The sequence below is a fragment of the Equus asinus genome, chromosome 13 (assembly GCF_041296235.1).
Source record: "Equus asinus isolate D_3611 breed Donkey chromosome 13, EquAss-T2T_v2, whole genome shotgun sequence".
Taxonomy (NCBI): Eukaryota; Metazoa; Chordata; class Mammalia; order Perissodactyla; family Equidae; genus Equus; species Equus asinus.
The window spans coordinates 27026777-27046295 of NC_091802.1; the positions used below are offsets into that span (position 1 = coordinate 27026777).

At 33.0% G+C, this 19519-nt stretch overlaps 1 protein-coding gene across 20 annotated transcripts in view; it reads left to right on the forward strand.

Annotated features, from left to right (window-relative positions):
• The window catches only part of BCAS3 (BCAS3 microtubule associated cell migration factor), a 569848-nt gene that overhangs the window by 163662 nt on the left and 386667 nt on the right, over positions 1-19519 (forward strand). For all 20 annotated transcript variants that reach the window (XR_011493725.1, XR_011493724.1, XM_014856948.3 and 17 more), the window contains exons 11-12: positions 3084-3167; positions 10821-10991. Coding sequence is in view for 18 of the 20 variants with exons in the window: in XM_014856948.3 (XP_014712434.1) it covers positions 3084-3167; positions 10821-10991 (255 nt within the window). In the remaining 2 variants the exon portion in view is untranslated. The remainder of the gene's footprint in view (positions 1-3083; positions 3168-10820; positions 10992-19519) is intronic.

Here is a 19519-nt window from a genome sequence, read left to right on the forward strand (position 1 = left end):
TTTTAGTTTGATGTAGTCCCATTTGTTCATTTTTTCTTTTGTTTCCCTTACCTGGTCAGACATGGTACTTGAAAATATGCTGCTAAGACTGATGTCAAAGAGCGTACTGCCTATGTTTTCTTCTAGAAGTTTCATGGTTTCGGGTCTTACATCCAAGTCTTTAATCCATTTTGAGTTGATTTTTCTGCATGGTGTAAGGGAATGGTCTACTTTCATTCTTTTGCATGTGGCTGTCCAGTTTTCCCACCATCATTTATTGAAGAGACTCTCCTTTCTCCATCGTATGCTTTTGGCTCCCTTGTCGAGTATTAGCTGTCCATAAATGTGTGGGTTTATTTCTGGGCTCTCGATTCTGTTCCATTGATCTGTGTGTCTGTTTTTGTGCCAGTACCATGCTGGTTTGGTTACTATGGCTTTGTAGTATATTTTGAAATCAGAGAGTGTGATACTTCCAGCTTTGTTCTTTTTTCTCAGGAATCCTTTGGCTATTCGGGGTCTTTTGTTGTTCCATATAAATTTTAGGATTCTTTGTTCTATTTCTGTGAAAAATGTTGTTGGACCTTTGATAGGGATTGCGTTGAATCTATAGATTCCTTTAGGAAGTATGGACATTTTAACGATGTTAATTCTTCCAATCCAAGAGCACGGAATATCTTTCCATTTCTTTGTGTCTTCTTCGATCTCTTTTAACAGTGTTTTATAGTTTTCAGTGTACAGATCTTTCACCTCTTTGGTTAAGTTTATTCTTAGGTCTTTTATTCTTTTGTGTTGCACCTGTAAATGGGATTGTATTCTTAATTTCTCTTTCTGCTACTTTGTTGTTAGTGTATAGAAATGCAACCGATTTTTGTATAGAAATGCAACCGATTTTTGTACGTTGATTTTGTATCCCACGACTTGACTGTGTTCCTTTATTGTTTCCAAAAGTTTTTTAGTGGATTCTTTAGGGTTTTCTAGACATAAAATCATGTCATCTGCAAAGAGTGACAGTTTCACTTCTTCTTTTCCAATGTGGATCCCTTTTATTTCTTTTTCTTGCCTGATTGCTCTGGCTAGGACTTCCAATACTATGTTAAATAGGAGTGGTGACAGTGGGCATCCTTGTCTGGTTCCTGTTCTTAAAGGGATAGCTTTCGGTTTTTCTCTGTTGAGAATGATATTTGCTGTGGGTTTGTCATATATGGCCTTTATTATGTTGAGGTAGTTTCCTTCTATACCTTATTTATTTAGAGTTTTTATCATAAATGGATGCTGTATCTTGTCAGATGTCTTCTCTGCATCTATTAAGATGATCGTGTGAATTTTATTGTTCATTTTGTCAATGTGGTGTATCACATTGATAGATTTGCAGATGTTGAGCCATCCCTGCATCCCTGGAATGAAACCCATTTGATCATGATGTATGATCTTTTTAATGTATTGTTGTATTTGATTTGCTAGTATTTTGTTGAAGATTTTTGCATCAATGTTCATCAGTGATATGGGCCTGTAATTTTCTTTTTTTGTGTTGTCCTTGTCTGGTTTTGGTATCAGGATAATATTGGCTTTGTAGAATGAGTTAGGAAGCCTCCCCTCCTCTTCAATTTTTTGGAAGAGTTTGAGGATGGGTATTCAGTCTTCTTTGAATATTTGGTAGAATTCACCAGGAAAGCCATCTGGTCCTGGACTTTTATTTTTTGGGAGGTTTTTGATTGCTGTTTCGATCTCCCTACTAATAATTGGTCTATTCAAATTTTCTACTTCTTCTTGGTCCAGTTTTGGAAGGTTGTATGTTTCTAAGAATTTTTCCATTTCTTCCAGATTATCCAATTTTTGGCGTATAGCTTTTCATAGTATTCTCTTATCTTTTGTATTTCTGAGGTGTCTGTTGTAATCTCTCCTCTTTCATTTCTGATTTTATTTATTTGAGCCTTCTCTCTTTTTTTCTTGTTGAGTCTAGCTAAGGGTTTGTCAATTTTGTTTATCTTTTCAAAGAGTCAGCTCTTGGTTTCATTAATTTTTTCTATTGTTTTTTTAGTCTCTGTTTCATTTATTTCTGCTCTGGTTTTTATTATTTCCTTCCTTCTGCTGATTTTGTGCTTTGTTTGTTGTTCTTTTTCCAGTACCTTTAGATGTGCTTTTAGATTGTCAATTTGGGATTTTTCTTCTTTGTTGAGGTAGGCCTGAATTACTATAAACTTCCCTCTTAGAACCATAAAGCATTTTTTAAAAATGTTTTGGGATAGATTCTTTCTGAATTCTGTAGACTTTTAATAATTTACATCACAATGTGGAGCTGTTCTAATACTCTACTGTCATTTTGTCTTAAAAATTTTAAATGTAAAAATCTGGCTAATGGTTTGTTTTTTTTTTTTTTTTACTAAAGTTAGGAAGTGTAGGAGCAGTGGAGAATTTAATCCTGGTTTATTGCTCAGCACATGAGAGACTCATGCATGTCAAACTAGTGATTCACTTTGAAAATTGACAGGGTGATTTATTTATGTCAGGCATGAGTAAGGACGTATCTTTTTCCTTCTAATGGTAAAACTAGTAAGCCCTCTGAAGTGGATGGCTACTATGTGTGTCAGTTGATTTATGCATAATTTGCATCACTTTTCCACTGACACAATTGAAAATGGAAATATGGCAAATTCTTTTGTGTATTTTGTTTGTTTGTTTCCTTTTACAATCTTTATGTAGGAATTAAGAAGACAAAACCTCCAATTTGCTAGCATGTTAAATATTTAATGTTAGGAAGTCATGTCTAAATCCTTTGATTATGTTTTTAAAATTTATTTGTGGAAAGGCTGCCAGATCCCAAATCCTACCGTTTCAGAGTTTATGAATTCTTAAAGACTATTCATCTTGTAATTAAAAATCCTATTTGAGCATGAAACTGCCTGAGTGGCACCAGTAGATTATAAAAAGGGGTAAAAGTGTCTCAGCAGGGCTTTTAGCTGTTTGTCTGAAATACACTAATGCAAACATTCCCACCTACCACCCTCATTATGCGTGGTAAATAACCTCTATCCTAATAGCCTTAGAGTTAAACAGTTTAATAGAAATGACTTTCTGGTTTCTCTTCCTTTCTCTTTTTTTTCCAGTTGATTCGATGTCATCAGTCCCGTGGTGGAGCCTGTGGAGACAACATTCAGTCTTATACTGCCACAGTCATTAGTGCCGCTAAAGTGAGTATCCGGCAGTCTCTGCGAGTTGTGATCATGTGCAGTAATTATCAAGTTTCTCTCCTGAAGTGTATTGAGATTGTACCTTCCCCTTTCATTCACAAATGTGGAATAAACTTAAGAAGTCAGAATTATTTTGTCACTCATGAGAATTGGCAACTACGTGATTAGGTATTTAATCTCTTAAGACTATAAATAATACTTTATTTTCTATTGTAATGATTATAGGGTTTGTATTTATCCAATTCTAAATATTTAAGTCTTTTAGTGAGATTAAAGTCTGTTATCTAGTTAATACCACTTTTGAAAGAAGCTTTACATGTTTAGATAATGACTTCTGGATTCTTTTTCTGTGATTTGCATCATTCTACCTATTCTGACATCCCTTTGCATCTTTGAACATTTATGAATCTTCTTGATGCAAAAAGAATATTATTCCTTAAGAAAACTTGAGTCAAACCCCTGGCACATTCAAAGATTCTTTCATGTCACAGGGCTGCCCCCTGCATCTTTGTCAAATGAGTTCTTTTTGCGTGTGTGAGAGGGTTAATTTTGATCATGGCTGGTAAACTTTATGCTGATTATAAGGTATTCTTATAATCACTATCCTTTTGAATTGTGAAGGATACAACAAAACAATTCTAATAATAGGGATGACATAGTGAATTTAAATGACAGCATGTAATAGAAAGCACAACTATTCAGAAAAGAACAACGAGTTTAAAGCAAACCACAGGGAGAGAATCAAAGGTCACACTGTTTTATGTAAAACAAATACAAAAATACTTCAAGATTGATCACAAATGCTTGCATGATGTGCTTTAGAATGGGTTTCTTGCTTTGATGAGAGAAGCATCACATATTTTTTGCTCAACGGAAATACTGCATGTCTTTATGCTTATGGCACTATATATTTTAGATTTCAGAATCTTTATAAAAATTACTTGTTTGTCCATTGTGTATGCAAAAATTATGATGGTTATTTCAGTGAGGAGAAAGCTGAGACATAGTAATTAGGCAGTATCAGTGTTATTGTTCAGTCAGTTTATGATAGATCCACAAAATATATCAACGAGATCTACTTCTTGAGTATTAGATTCCTTTTAGACTTATCTGTGTTAAACACTTTCTTCAGGGTAGCTCATTCTATTACCATTTTGAATAATTTTCAGATATGTGCTGGAGGAAAACTTTCAGCTCTTCTTTGCTATAATTATGTGTGTGTGTGTTTGCATAAAAGGAAAGTGACCTGCTTCATTCGGTAACTGTTTAGCTGTTCTCACTGTTAGCTGAGAGAAAGTGGGCATGCTGGGATGAGACTAGACTTACTGTGTTTTGAAAAGAACAAATCCGAACTCCTCACTTTTCTGTACCCCAGTATTGGGAACTATGGGGAATATACTCGTCTTTCACATTTAGACTCTAAGAAATTATGTTGATGACAACACTTTAATCCAGTCAATTTCTATTAGGCCATTGGTCACCAGTGGAATTTGGTGTAATTGAAATTCGTTGTTAGCTCTGGCAATATGTAAAATTCTGCCATTAACTCTCGAATAAAGTAGTTTGTGTTTAATTTTTGTTTAATTGTTTTTGCCTGATTATAATGCTGATTCATGTTCTTGCTTATAAATTTATGAAATGAAGGAAAAAATATAACCATGAGTATAAAAGTCACCCATTTCTTGATAGTTTTAACACGTTAAATCCAATCATATATTGTACCCTGCTCTTTTAACTCATACTTAGTTTAAATGTCATGAAATGTTTTTCAAAATACTTTTCTTATGTTTATATAGTGCTTATCTGTGTCCTTATGGACTCCTGAATTAGAAAGCATGAATGTTTTGAGATTTCTTTTAAAATACTATCATTATTTTCCTAAAATCCTACCAGAAATAGAACGATCCTTCATCTCTCTTCCAGAGGGTGGATATTTTATATAGGAAAGATTGGAAAGTTGGGATGCTTTTCCTCCCCAAATGATAATTTCTCCTATGAGTTCTTGGATATTAGAAACTTTGTGGGTAAATTAGCCTTTTGAAGTATATAGCAGTTCCAGTTTTCCACAGTAAGTACATCACAATGACTTCTCTAATTAAGTAATATAATTATGAATATATTCTTTTGTCTTTGTTACTATTGCATTATGGATTATACCCCTATTAGTGTTTCCCCTTGTGAAAATTCATCATGATGTACACATAATTCCTGTACTTCGCTGTATAAGGGGTATAAAAGTTTACTAAGAAGAGAAAAATCTAACAAAGGTATCTTCAGACCCAGAAACCTTCTCCAGAGAATTCTATCTAACATTTAAGAATAAACAAGGGCAATATTATAAAGATTCTTCCATAGAATAAAAAAGAGTCAGATTATGCGTAATCTTGTTTTATGGTGCAAAATCACCTTGATACTGAAACTTGATAAGAGCATTCTGAAAAAGGAAAACTATAGTCCTGTCTTACTCATGAACATAAATGTGAAAAATCCTGAACAAAATAATAGTAGAAAAAAATTAAACAATATATAGTAGGGATAATGTATCACAATCCAGTTGGGATATTTCCACAGTATGGCTGGTTTATTATTCAAAGCCAATGAGTGTAATTTGCCCCATTAACAGAATAAAAGAGAAGAATAACATGATTATCTCAATATATGCACAAAAAGGGCTTGATAAAATTGAACATGTATGCATTGATAAAATCTTTTAGTAAATTGTCATAGTTTCTGGTTCTCTAGAATTCCGTCTTTCTCAAATTACCTAACAGTTTAAACACAGTAAACTTAATTACTTTAAAATCTGTTTCTGATAACTTCAATATCTGGCTCCTGTGTTTTTGTTGTTTGTTGTTTCTACTGCTTCTCATTTATGATGTCTTGACTTCCTGTTTGCCAGAATTTATTTAAAAAATCTTTAGAGACCATTTTGACTTTGACATTATACCAGAGTTCTAGGGCACTGTCAATCTTGGAGCATTTTAATCCAATGTCAGGGATTGAGATTACTTAAATTATTTAAATAAAGCTCACCTGAAATAGCTGTGAGAGCCTGATTACTACAGGTTCACTCTTACTTCTGTTGTCTCTCCCTTTATGTTCCAACCCAAAGGGAAAGTCACCAGGTAGGCCCACTTGAACATGACCACCTAGTTCCACAAGTCTACCAGAAGCACCACTCAGGCTCTTAGAAGCCCTCTCTAGAATCATCAAATGTATCTAGGCCTAAATACCTAGCTCATGTGTCTGGATTTTCTTATTCTCTTGGATTTGGAAATAGTAACTCTTTACTATCTTAATAAATATTCAATACCTTCAGGCAGAGTTTAAAAAAAATTCTCCCAAGTTTTCCTACTTATTTTCATTGATATGATTCATCTGATTTTCCCATCCTGTCATTATTGAAAACAGAAAATAAAATTTCTTTTTTTCTTTTCTTTTTTTTTTTTTTTTGAGGAAGATTAGCCCTGAGTTTACTACTGCCAATCCTCCTCTTTTTGCTGAGGAAGACTGGCCCTGAGCTAACATCCATGCCCATCTTCCTCTACTTTATATGTGGGACGCCTACCACAGCATGGCTTTTGCCAAGCGGTGCCATGTCCGCACCCGGGATCCGAACCAACAAACCCCAGGCCACCGAGAAGCGGGACATGGGCACTTAACCGCTGCGCCACTGGGCTGGCTCCTGAAAATAAAATTTCTTATTATTTCTGACCATTTTATCATTTCTAGATAATATACTTTTTGAGATATGGCATAGAAAGTATTTAAAAAGACATGTAGTATGTGTTCCTTAAGAAAATAGTAATCTTAGGGCTAGCCCCTGTGGCCTAGTAGTTAAGTTTGGTGCACTCTGCTTTGGCACCCTGGGTTCGGTTCTGGTATGGACCTACACTACTTGTCAGCGGCCATGATGTGGTGACAGTTTGCATACAGAAGGAGGAAAATTGGCAACAGATGTTAGCTCAGGGTGAGTCGTCCTCAGCAAAAAAAGAAAAAAGAAAGAAAGTACTAATCTTAAAAATAAATTCACTTTCATTTCATTGTTAAATCACTTTCTCTGAAAGAGTAATCATTAATATTTTTCTCTCTCTGATGACAGCTTCTTATGTGGCTTCATAGAGGTTAACCACTTTGTTATATACAAGATTAATTATTAAATTTTTAATTCTTTTTTTACCTCACCATACAATTGTTGGTATAAATATATTATTTGTACACGTACTTGGATCTCTTAGAGAAAATAATCTTTTTTAGAATTTCTGGATTTTCAAATAGCACTTAAAATTAATCTTTTATCCTTTTGGATTTTTCCCTTTGATTTTCCAAATAATTTGTTTGGCTTTCTTGAATATAATAGTGATGAATTCTCTGTGGTAGTGATAAAGGAAAAGTTTAACATAGAAATTGTTCAAATTGGATTATTTCGAAACATTTATAAAGTCTTGGTCCATATTTTATAGTTACCTTATAACTGTCCTATTTGATTTTTCCTTTTAATTTGTTTTCACCTCAGTGTGGTAAATTGATTTAATAAAAATGCCTCTGTTTTCTCTTGTTATCTGATAACTTCTTAATGACAACTAACAGCTTTTGTGGGAGCAGCACCATTAGCACTAATGGATGGGGAGGACAACTGATATGGCATGAGAAAGGTTAAAGATGACTAGTGACCCTTTGGCAAATCTGTGTGCAATAGAACAGAATAAGTACCATGCTCATTTGAATTTTTGGTCATGAGGGATTATCAGACACATTCCTTATAGTCTCTGTTCAGCTTTCTTATAGATACAGGTTAGTAATGTGAATGCTCCTGTTAAGATTAGTTGAGAATATAATGAACTTTTTAATTTAGAAATCTCAGATTGTGAGGACAGTCAGTCTAATTTGACATCTCCGTTTGTCCAAATAGATTTTTTATTCCTAATTTTTGCTTAGCATTCATTCTTTTTTCTGTGTATTTGAGGAAATCGTCAGGTATGTATGTACCCTTTCTACTAAAATCTAGTGAAAAGACTAATTACCGTGAGGTGATTTAGGTATCTAAATGTGGTATGTGAAAACTATTAAATAACACATACTTTACTTTGGGACACCAGTGCTCATCAGTATATTTGATTATGACATGGAAACAAATTTCTCCTAGAAGCAAAGGTCTTTACTAATGCAGAAAACTTCTAGTACTCCTCTTACCCCCTGCATTAGACCTTATTTTGAAAGTTACAAGTACAGATTTGATGACTGTTAAATTTTGGGTTTAGATTTTTGTCCACTCATAAGATGACCCCACTGGTAGCCTTAAGGTTTTTTTAGGAGAAATATTACTAACTCTTCATGTAATATGAGCCTTTGACTATGAAATATACTATGTTCCCCCCCCCCACCCCCCTTTCTGGAGTTTTTTCATTCTTCTCTTAGAATAACTTTTCCCTTTGTCTTGTGGTTTGCTCTGGTACATTACCTCCCGCTTTCTGTGTGCTCCAGTTATTTCAGTTTTATTCCTATTCATTGGTATAAGAGCATGAAATAACAAGCTCAAGGGCAAATGGGGAGAATGTAGAACCAAAACTTTAAACCTGAAAGGCACTCTTGATAAAGGAATAGCTCTGTTTTAGTGGGAGCATCTCCATTAGCATTAATGGAGTAAGTCCATCAGCTGAGGCATCGCAGAGGTTAATCAGGCTTCCTGGCCAGCTTTTGACATCAATACACTGTGGCGCCTGATTTTGTTGGTCCTTCAGAGGCTTTCTTGACAACACTCCAACAGACTTTGTGTAAGTCATTTCTTGTGAATTATTGAAACAAATGTTTGGCTGCTAATTGAGGAACGCTAATGTGTTTTATAATCACTGCAGTTTGCGTTTTTAGCACTAAACAAAACAGTTAAAATTGATTTGTGGCTTTTTCTTGGTTTCAGTCGGCTGCAAGTTATGTCTTTTTGCTTGAATTCAGCAAATGACTTTGCTGGTCATTTTATTTAAGTATTTATTAGGATGCACTGTTATGGTCTTTATTTTTCCTTTTTTCCTCCCACAGTATATGTCTGTGTTCTGAATTCAAGAAGTGTGAGATCACAAGTAGTAACAGGAATAGATTACAAGGGAATACTGGATGGTGGTTAAAATCAGGCTTGGGAGATAGAGAGTCCTAGTTTTGAAATCTGGCTTTGTCATCAGCTGGCTGTTTTAGCTGCTGTTTTACTTAACTTCTGTAGCATCAATTTTCTCTTCTAGAAACTGGCAAGGTGTTTGAGGACATCTATAGAGATCATTTATGTTAAGAGCTTGAGCAATCCTGAGTTCATAGGAAATGCTCCAGGGAACATAGCTACAGGAAAATAATAGATGTATCACTAGTGTTAGTTATATGGAAGTTTAATGAAAAATTTCTTTGGAAAATACTTTCCTTTTAAAAATTTCAATCTAATTGTTGCTTAAATCACATTTAGGCCTTTATAAACTACCTTCTTTGCCTACCATTTATAAATTAATATTTGGAATACTATGTATATAATAATTAACATGTTAAAATTTAGCTAGAACATATTCCAGGATATAGGTGAGCATATTTTCCCATAGTTATTATAAAAAGAATCACCTTATTGAAGATTAATTTTAAGTATTTTAATAAAAACTTTTCCTCATAATATGAGAATTGGAAAAATCTTATTTCTGATTGTTGTGTCTATTATGTCATACATAATTTTTGATATGTCTGTGTAATCTAAACTTCTTATTTTGAGGCTCTGATGATTAGATCTTTTTGAACATTTATGAATCACATAATTTTCTCTGTTTTAACTTTTCTCTTTCAGACAAAAAAGTTACTTTAACATTATTGTTTGTTAATGCAAATGAGAATAATCAGATAATGAGAATCACATAAAAGCAAAAAAATAGTCACACGTGTTAATTTTATCTATTTGCTTTGAATGAAATGGAACTAAATGTAATTATAAAATTACATTTAGGTTGTCTTTAATTGAAATATTATATTAGAAGCATTACATTGTATTGGTTTTTGTTACCAGAGAGAAAAGAACCTTCTTAGCTAATTTTATATGATATTTCCTTTGTCTAGTAATTAGTATCTTGGATGGAAACTGTATTTTCCAAATGCCAAATCTTGATGTACGGTGCTGGTATAGCAGCATATTATAGATTTACTTTGGAAGCATAGTCTTTTTCACATGGAATTCTTCCATTGCCTTGTCTTTTTCATGCTAAAAAATGGATTTAAAATTAGATTTATAATATTTCAAAAAATAGAACATCACATAGTTCCTACTTCTTACTATGTACATATTTTAAGTTATATGCAGTAAGGAGAGGGAAAAAAGAAATTGTTTTAATAAAAATGCAATCGTACCCTCATGTGAAACACAGATCTTTAATTATTTGTCTACAGCTTTATTCTCATCATGCTGACTTTGGGGACTCTACTGATACCATTCACTCAAACTAATACCGATTTTCTAACTAAAATTGAAGATCATGTGAAAAATCAGACTGAATTTCTGTGACAGTTCACTGTTACCTATAAGCTTGTATGAGAATAAAGAATTCAATGGGTAGGAGGATTAACAAAATGCACACTTCTGTTTAGAATCCAAATACTGACGTGAAGTCATACATTTTACCTTTCATTGTACAGACGTTGAAAACTGGCCTGACGATGGTTGGGAAAGTGGTGACTCAGCTGACAGGCACACTGCCTTCAGGTGTGACAGAAGATGATGTTGCTATGCACAGTAATTCAAGGCGGAGTCCTTTGGTCCCAGGCATCATCACAGTGATCGACACTGAAACAGTAGGAGAGGGCCAGGTAAGAACTTCTGATGCATGTAATGTCTCATTTTCTGCAGAGGATGGGCAGACTAAGAATATATTTGTGATCAAGATCAACCAAAATGTACTTAGCCTTGAAGATTGTTCCTTTGCAGTTCTAGAAATTGAGGTTATTTCAGGTTAAAATTTTTTTTCAAAAAATGATCAGTAACTTGTTAAAACCTGTCAATCCAAACATTATTAATGCGTCAAACCTAAAGGTAAAATTGAGGTTCTAAGGAATTCTCTTGTTATCTCTTAATCAGGACATTCGTTTCATAAATAATTATATATTTCTTTATGCTGTTCTCTTCATAGTACTGTTTCTTTTTATTTTTTAATGACGTTTGTTATAACCTAAATTAGAATACTAATACTTTTTCTTTTGAGGCAGAGGCTTGCTTGTAGAAACAATCCACAGGACCTTACATATTTGGGGGAATTTAACAAATTAATTGACTAATTATGATGGTTACAAATGACAATAATGTGAATAATATCAAATTTTATTACGGATATTTTCCTATAAATATGAAAAAATATACGAAATCTCAAAGTATGTATTAGAATATATACATGGTAATACCTTATAAAATCCTATATCTTCAGATAAAACAGGCTTTTAAAAATCTCTGTTCATAAACATTTAGAAGGAATGATTATAAATGTGGAAAAATATGTTACACTTGCATACAAATCTTGCTGACAAGAAACCAATTTGGTTTTGTTTTCTTCCCCTATGCATTTATAAATTTTCTTTTGTATTATAGTCTTGAATTTTAAAATATATTTCTGAAAGGAAGGTAATTTTTAAATTTTAGTAGTTTGTTATCATTGCTATAAAAATACAGTCTAAAATCAATTACTAGAATAAGATAGGAATAGAGCAACATCTGTGAAATAGAAATTATTTTAATTTTATATAGAATATATATTTAATTCTGTTTTCAGAACATAGTGTTTAGAAGCTATGTGTCTTTAAAGTATTAACCCTAAATATTACATTCTTTTTGAGAAAATCTGCTTTCAGTCTATATTGATCCTACATCTTGATGAAAGATTCCATTTGGGTGCTACTCAGGCACTAATTCCTATAGGAAGATCAAGTGGCATTTCGAAAAAAAAGGTGGACTCTGCTGTTTAAAAGACAAAAAATCTTTGAAATTCTGTGTTACTGAATTTCGCTATTGTATTTTATTTGAAATCTGAAGAATGATAATTCTCCACCTGTCCCATCTTAACTTGGTGGTTAACCAAATATGTTACAGGCTTGTATTGTTGTGTAAAACTTTTTAATGAAGTGTTAGCAAACTTTTCAGTTGACTGTAATGATTTCTTTTCTAAGTTCTGTTAATTAGCTCAAGTTGATAGACACATACAGATGTTCTCTCTTTTAATTGTAATTAAATATGTAAACCCTTAGTGTTTTATGAGTGTTAAAGTAAAAAATATTGTCTTTTGTTCTTTGATTCTTAATTAATTCAACTCTAAGGCCACCCACATTTACTGAGTAGTAACAGCCCTCCCCAGCATTGTCTAGTTTGGTGAGTATAAGTAAGTCTGTTAAACATCTAGCATGTGTTGACAGACAGATTTGTAGTCATTTAAAAGTAGAAAATGTTATCTCTTGTTATTTCTGATGAAATAGAGGTATAACTCCTTGATTTATTTTATTTAAGTATAGGAACATATAAAAAGAAAAACTTAAAGTAATATGTAAAAAGTATAGCATTAGGACTTATGTTTTCAAATGTGACCCCTCTCCCCATTCTTCACTAACTTTTTATAACTTTAAAATCGAATACTCAGATTTGGAATATGGAAATGGACTGTAGATTGTGGAGTTGCAAAAGTTCATTTTTCTGTAAAAAATGCCTTGTTAACACTTGAAACAAATTTACTAGAAAATAAGAATCATAGAAATGTTAGATTTTAAAAGTTAAAAATTGTTGTTTAACCTGAAGAATTTTATCTTTTTTGTTATTTGTTAGGGACATAATCTCTTTTCATTCCCACTCATAACGTATTCTGAAATTTTAATTTGATTTATAAATTCAATTATAAGACAGGATATAAATTGATGTTCAATAAATGGTAAGTTGCTATGTGCATTTTGAAAGAATTATAAATATTTTTAGAGCAACAAGATTTCCTCAGTATAATACTGTCTTCCTTTCTTTTGTTAACATGAATCTGTTTTTTGTCAAGAAGACATTTTTGTCTGTGATAAATAGTTCAGTTGGAGTACAGGGCTGTTTTTAGGTTATGCTGGACTGTATTAAAAAGACTGCTGTGGTTAATGTCATAGATTTATCACTTCGAGCCCTTTCCCACTGATGTTTGACCTTAGCTGTAATATTTTTTCCTTTTCTTATACATATCAGGAGCTAAAGCTGACAGTGCGTTCGCTTTTGCTGTTTAAATCCATTGAGCCTTTAGTAAAGATATTTCCATGCTTATAGTGGTAGTGATATAAAATTTGATTCACTATCTTTCTGATGCTAAATTGATTAGTTTGATTTTAAGGTGACAGGATCATTGTGTGGTAACTGCATTAAGAAGGAATGAGTTTGATTGACTTTGTCCCTTTCTGTGTTCCTTTCATGTTTTTTAAAAGCATTTTGTGGCTAGTATAAGTTGTGTTATAATTTGCTTTTACATATTTATATAATTGAAGTTAGCAATGTGGCAAATTCTCGAATCAAAGAAAAATGCTCCAGAATGATTAGATAAACTTGAGCTATTTCTTGCCCCAAGTACAAGTGTTATTCATAATAATTTAATGGTTCCTGGTGTTTTGTCTGTCTTTTTGTTCATGTGATTAAAAGCTTATCTACCTTGTGTCAATTAAATTGCTTTGCTTTGTTTTAATACAGTCAAGTTGTTACTACATATACTTAGAGGTTCAGCCTGCTTAGTTAAATGATGAGTCAAAATTACATGTCTTAGTGGCTGGCCCATGACCGAGCGGTTAATTTCCAGCACTCCACTTTGTTGGCCCAGGGTTTCGCTGGTTCGGATCCTGGGCGTGGACATGGCACCGCTCGTCAGGCCATTTTGAGGCGACATCCCACATGCCACAACTAGAAGGACCCACAACTAAAAATATACAACTATGTACCAAGGAGCTTTGGGGAGAAAAAGGAAAAATAAAATCTTAAAAAAAAAAAAAATCACATGTCTTAGGACAATTGTATTGGGATATCTCTGGTACTATTGATTTGATGTTTTAGGCAAGGTGCTAATGCAATGGAGAGAATCCTTCCAAAAATATCTGGTTGTTATATTTGTGAATCTCCTAAGGAGAAGATTCAGAGACTTCTATTTAGCTGTATGAGGTTTTGCTATGCACCAAGATTAATGGGCATTTTTGCTGGATGGCTTCTTTCTTAAAACCATCAAATAAAGTACTCAATGAACTAATTGTGTTGGAAAGAGAGGTCTAGGGTTATAACATGAAAGGAAAGAGAATCTTGTAAGACCAAGTTGAAATATGAAAAGGAGCAAAAGACAAATATTTCACAGAAAAAACTAAAATATATACAATTGGTATAAAACCTTACCCATGGCTTCACTTGTCGTAAGTTAAAGACAAATTAAAACTACACTGAGATTCCATTTATCGCCTATCAAAATGAGAGAAATTCAAAAGCCTGCAGTATACTCTGCATTTTTAACTTTTAATTTTGAAATAATTGTAAACTCCCAGTAAGTTGCACATATATCCATGTACCCTTCACGCAGGTTCCTCCAGCTTCTCATGAATGATGACATCTTACGTAGCTGTAGTAACAGTATCCAAACCAGGAAATTGACAGCGGCACGTTGCTGTTAACTAGGCTACAGGCCTTATACAGCTCTTACTGTTTGTTTTACCTGCATCCGTTTGTTTATGTCTGTGGGTGTACATAGTTCTATAAAATTTTATTCTATGTATAGATTAATATAATCACAATTAAGATACAAGACTGTTCAAGACATACCTCTTTGTCATCGTGCTCATCCCTCAGCCTACCCCATCCATTTCTCTTGACAACCGTCAACCTGTTCTCCATCTCTATAATTTTGTGATTTCTAGAATGTGTATAAGTGAAATCATATAAGATTGACTTTTTTCACTGAATATAATATCCTTGAAGTTTATTTAGTTTGTTGCATGCAAATCATTCTATGTATCTATTCAACCATTCACCCTTTGAAAGACACTTGAGTTGTTTCTAGTATTTTCTTATCACTAATAAAGCTCCCGTGAACATTTGTGTAAAGGTTTTTGTGTGATTTGTGTAAGTTTTCATTTCTCTTTACCAAATGCCCAAGAGTGTGATTGATGAGTTTTATAAGTGTACATTTAATTTTGTCAGAAACTGCTCAATTATTTTACAGAGGGGCTGTCCCGTTTTACATTCCCTCCAGTAATGTATGATAGGTAGTAGATTTCCCATCAGAATCCATGGAAGATGAAGGAAGTGGTACAACATCTTTAAAATAGTGAAAGAAAAAAAACTGTTAAATCTAGCTTCCATTTCTAATGAAAATATCCTTCAGGAATGAAGTGGAAGTAAAGACATTCTTTTTAAAAGGGGAAAATTTTCACTAGCAGATCTACTCTTAAAGAATAGCCAAAGAAGGTCTTCTAAAAAGAAATTATAACAAAAGAAGGCTTGGAATTTCAGAAAGTGGAGAACAATGGAATGGGTAAAAATCAAAATGTGTATAATGTATTATCCTTCTCATGAGTTTTATAAATTATATTTGGTTGAGGCAAAAATTGTAATCTGATATGATCAACATAGGTATGAGAAGTATTTATATTTTAAAAAATTGGGAAGTAAGTTAAACTTTGTAAAAATTAAAAAATTCTGTGCGTCAGATTGCACCATCAAGAAAGTTTAAAGACAACCCACTAAAGGGGAGAAAATATTTGGAAATCATATTTTTGATAAGGGACTGCTATCCAAAATATAGAAAGAACTCCTATAACTGAATAATAAACAGATAAGTAAGCTAATATTAAATTGAGCAAACAATTCGAATAGACATTTTTCTGAAAAAGATATACCAATGGCAGTAAGCAGAAATGAGAACCCTCATATACTGCTGGTGGGAATGTAAAATTGTGCAGCTGCTTTGGAAAAGAGTTACCATTATGACTCAACAGTTTATCTCCTAGGTGTATACCCAAGAGAGATGAAAATATATATCCATGTAAAAACTTGTGTATGAATGTGCATAGCAGCAATATTCATAACAGCCAAAAAATAGGATCAACTCAAATATACATCAACTGATCAATGGATGGATGAATAAAATGTGATATATACATACAATGTAATAATATTTATCAATAAAAAGAAATGTGCTGATTCATGATACAATATGGATGAACCTTGAAAATATTATGCATAGCGAAAGAACACATATTTTGTGATTCTGTTTATACAGAATGTCCAGAATAGGCAAATCTATAGAAAGAAAAAATAGATTATTGATTGCCTAGGGCTGAGAGTTTGGAGAGAATGGAGAAATGAGGGATGACTATTAATGGTTAAGGGGTTTCTTTTGGGTGATGAAAATCTTCCAAATTTGATTGTGATGATGGTTGCACAACTCTGTGAATTTACCATATATCCTAAAGCAAACCCTTTGTATGTTTATAACAGAGTTGGCTTAACACTCTTTCCAGGAGACTACTCCTTTAAGACTTCTTTTCTTTTTGTTTTTCTCACGTAACATTTTTGAAAGTCAAAAGGAACAATGAAAAAGAAAGATGAAAAAAATAATTTATAATGCATATTTTCCAATTGTAGTAAAAAATATATATAACATAAAATTTGCCATTTAGTCATTTTTAAGATTACCATTCAGTGGCATTAAATACATTCACAGTGTTGTGCCATCATCACTATTATCCATGTCTAGGACTCTTTCATTATCTGTACCCATTAAACAATAACTCCTCATGCCCCTGTCCCATGGTCAATGGTGACCACCACTCTAATTTCTGTCGCCATAAGATTGCCCATAATTAAAAAGACACACAATACAAAGTGTTGGAAAAGATGTGGAGAAATTGGAAATATAAAATAACATAGCTACTTTGGAAAATAGTTTGTCAGTTTCATAAAAACTTCAGCATACATTTACCATATGATTGAGCAAATCCACTTCTAGGTATCTCTCCAAGAGAAATAAAAACATGTTCACAAAAAAGATGTGTATGCAGATATTTGCAACGGCTTTATGCATAGTAGCAATCAACTGGAAGTAATCCAAATTGCCAAGAATTGGTAGGTGAATTCACATGTTGTGGTACCTCCATACAATGGAATATAACTCAGCGATATAAAGAAATGAATGATATCTGAAACAACTTGGTTGAACTAAAAAAATTATGTTACTGAAAGAAAATAGAAGATAAATTGCATGATTTACTTATATGAAAAAATTTAAAAATATTTAGAAAAGGTAAAAGAGGTAAAATAGTCATAAGGGGTTGCCTGGGGCTTGGGCTTGGAGATCTACTGTAAAGCCATCGTGAAGAAATTGATGGGGTAATGGAGGTACTCTACATCTAGAATATGGTAATGGTTACACAACCCTATAAATTCACAAAGCCTTATCTACTTACATATTTAAAATGGGTTATTTGTATGTAAAATTTACTGATTATTTGAGCATGAATCTCAGCTGTGCTGAAGTGAAGAGATAAGTGGATCCTCTCCCTAGAAAATAAGTACTGGACAGAATTTTCAAAAATAACTCTTTGGGGACTCTGGAAATTGACCCAAATCTAAGAACGAAATGATAAGCATTTATTCATGAAAAGATGCTAGAATTTGATGACAGTAGTAGGAGACAATGGCTTTCTTGGCTGAAGCTGCTCTTAATCATATCTGTCTGGAGCTGGTGAGTGTGATAATTTTATCAGAGCAGAGTGGGCCATGTGAACAAGCAATTTCCAGTCTAGAGAGGGGATTTACTTGATTTTCAGTAGAAGGTTAAAGCCCAAGTCCAAGAGTGTTTTTACTGAAAGTAGGGAACATGGTAGGTGATGAATAGGGATGATGTGCACCTCTGGTAGCCTGAGGTTGCGGTTCAGTTTGGGGCCAGTTTGAAGAACAGAGAGGAAGAATAGATGAAATATAAACAGAGCCTCAGAGACCTTTGGGACAACATCAGAATACTAACATATGTGTAATTGGAATCTCAGAGAGGTGAGAAAGGGGCAGAAAAATATTTGAAGAAATAAAATATATAAATATGTATCTTTCTCTTCTTTTACTTTCTTTAAAAGGTAGAAGATTGTTTTAGGGAATATAGCATGTTTCTCCGTTGGTAACACCTACGACAACAGTAGCACAAAGGAAGTGGGGAGGAAATGCAGCTATATAGGAGCAAGGAGCTGTAATTTATTGCAATTAAGTCTGCAATTAACCTGTAATCTTGTAACCTATACAGCACCTTATAACCTACACATCAACCACAAAGAAATTACTCTAAAAAAATTAAAAGAGGAATTAAAATAGTAACATTTAAAATAATGGTTTAACACAAAAGAGGAGAATCAGAGGAACAGTGAATACCTGAGATATAAAAATAAATAGCAAAATGGCAGACCTAAGTCCAATTATGTGCATAATTATATTAGCTATAAATGGAATCAAATCAAAAGACAGTGATTGTCAGATCAGAATCACTTTAGATTCGAAGACCTAATTTGTTGAAGTAAGAAGATGGAAGAAATGTACCATGCAAAGGATAACCATAATAGAATTAGAATAGCTATGTTAATATCAGACTTTCAGTCAAGAAATATTGTCAGAGAAAAGGAGGGACATTTCATAATGATAAGGTCAATGTAATAGGTAGATAAAACAATTCTTAATGTATAAACACATAACAATATAGCCCACGAAACATTAAGCAAAATCTGACAGATTGAAAGGAGAAATTATAGCTAACATTTGCAGCTTGATATTTAAATACTGTGCTCTCAGTGATTGATAGAAAAACTAGACAGAGAATTTGTAAGGATATAGAGCTGATTAACACTATCAACCAGCTTGACCTAGCACTTCCCCCAAAACCTGCAGAATTCATTCTTTTCAAGAACATCTGTAATGTTCTCCAAGATAGACCATATAGATTGACCATAAAACAAATCTAAATAACTTTAAAATGATTAAAATCATGCAATGTTAGCAATGGAAATCAATAACAAAATGAAATTATGGAAATCTCCAAATATTTGGAAATAAAACAACACATTTGTAAATAACTCATGGGTCAGAGAAAGAATCTTAGGAAATTAGAAAATATTTTGAATGGAATGAAAATAAAAATAGAACATATAATTTGTGAAGTACAGTTATAGTATTGCATTGAGGGAAATTTATAGCTTTAAATGCTTATAGTAGGGAAGAAAAGTGGTCTCAAATTAGTAATAGCTTTGCCCCTAAGAGATTAGAAAAAGAAGAGAAAATTATAACCAAAACAAGACAAATAAAGTAAATAAGAAAAATATGA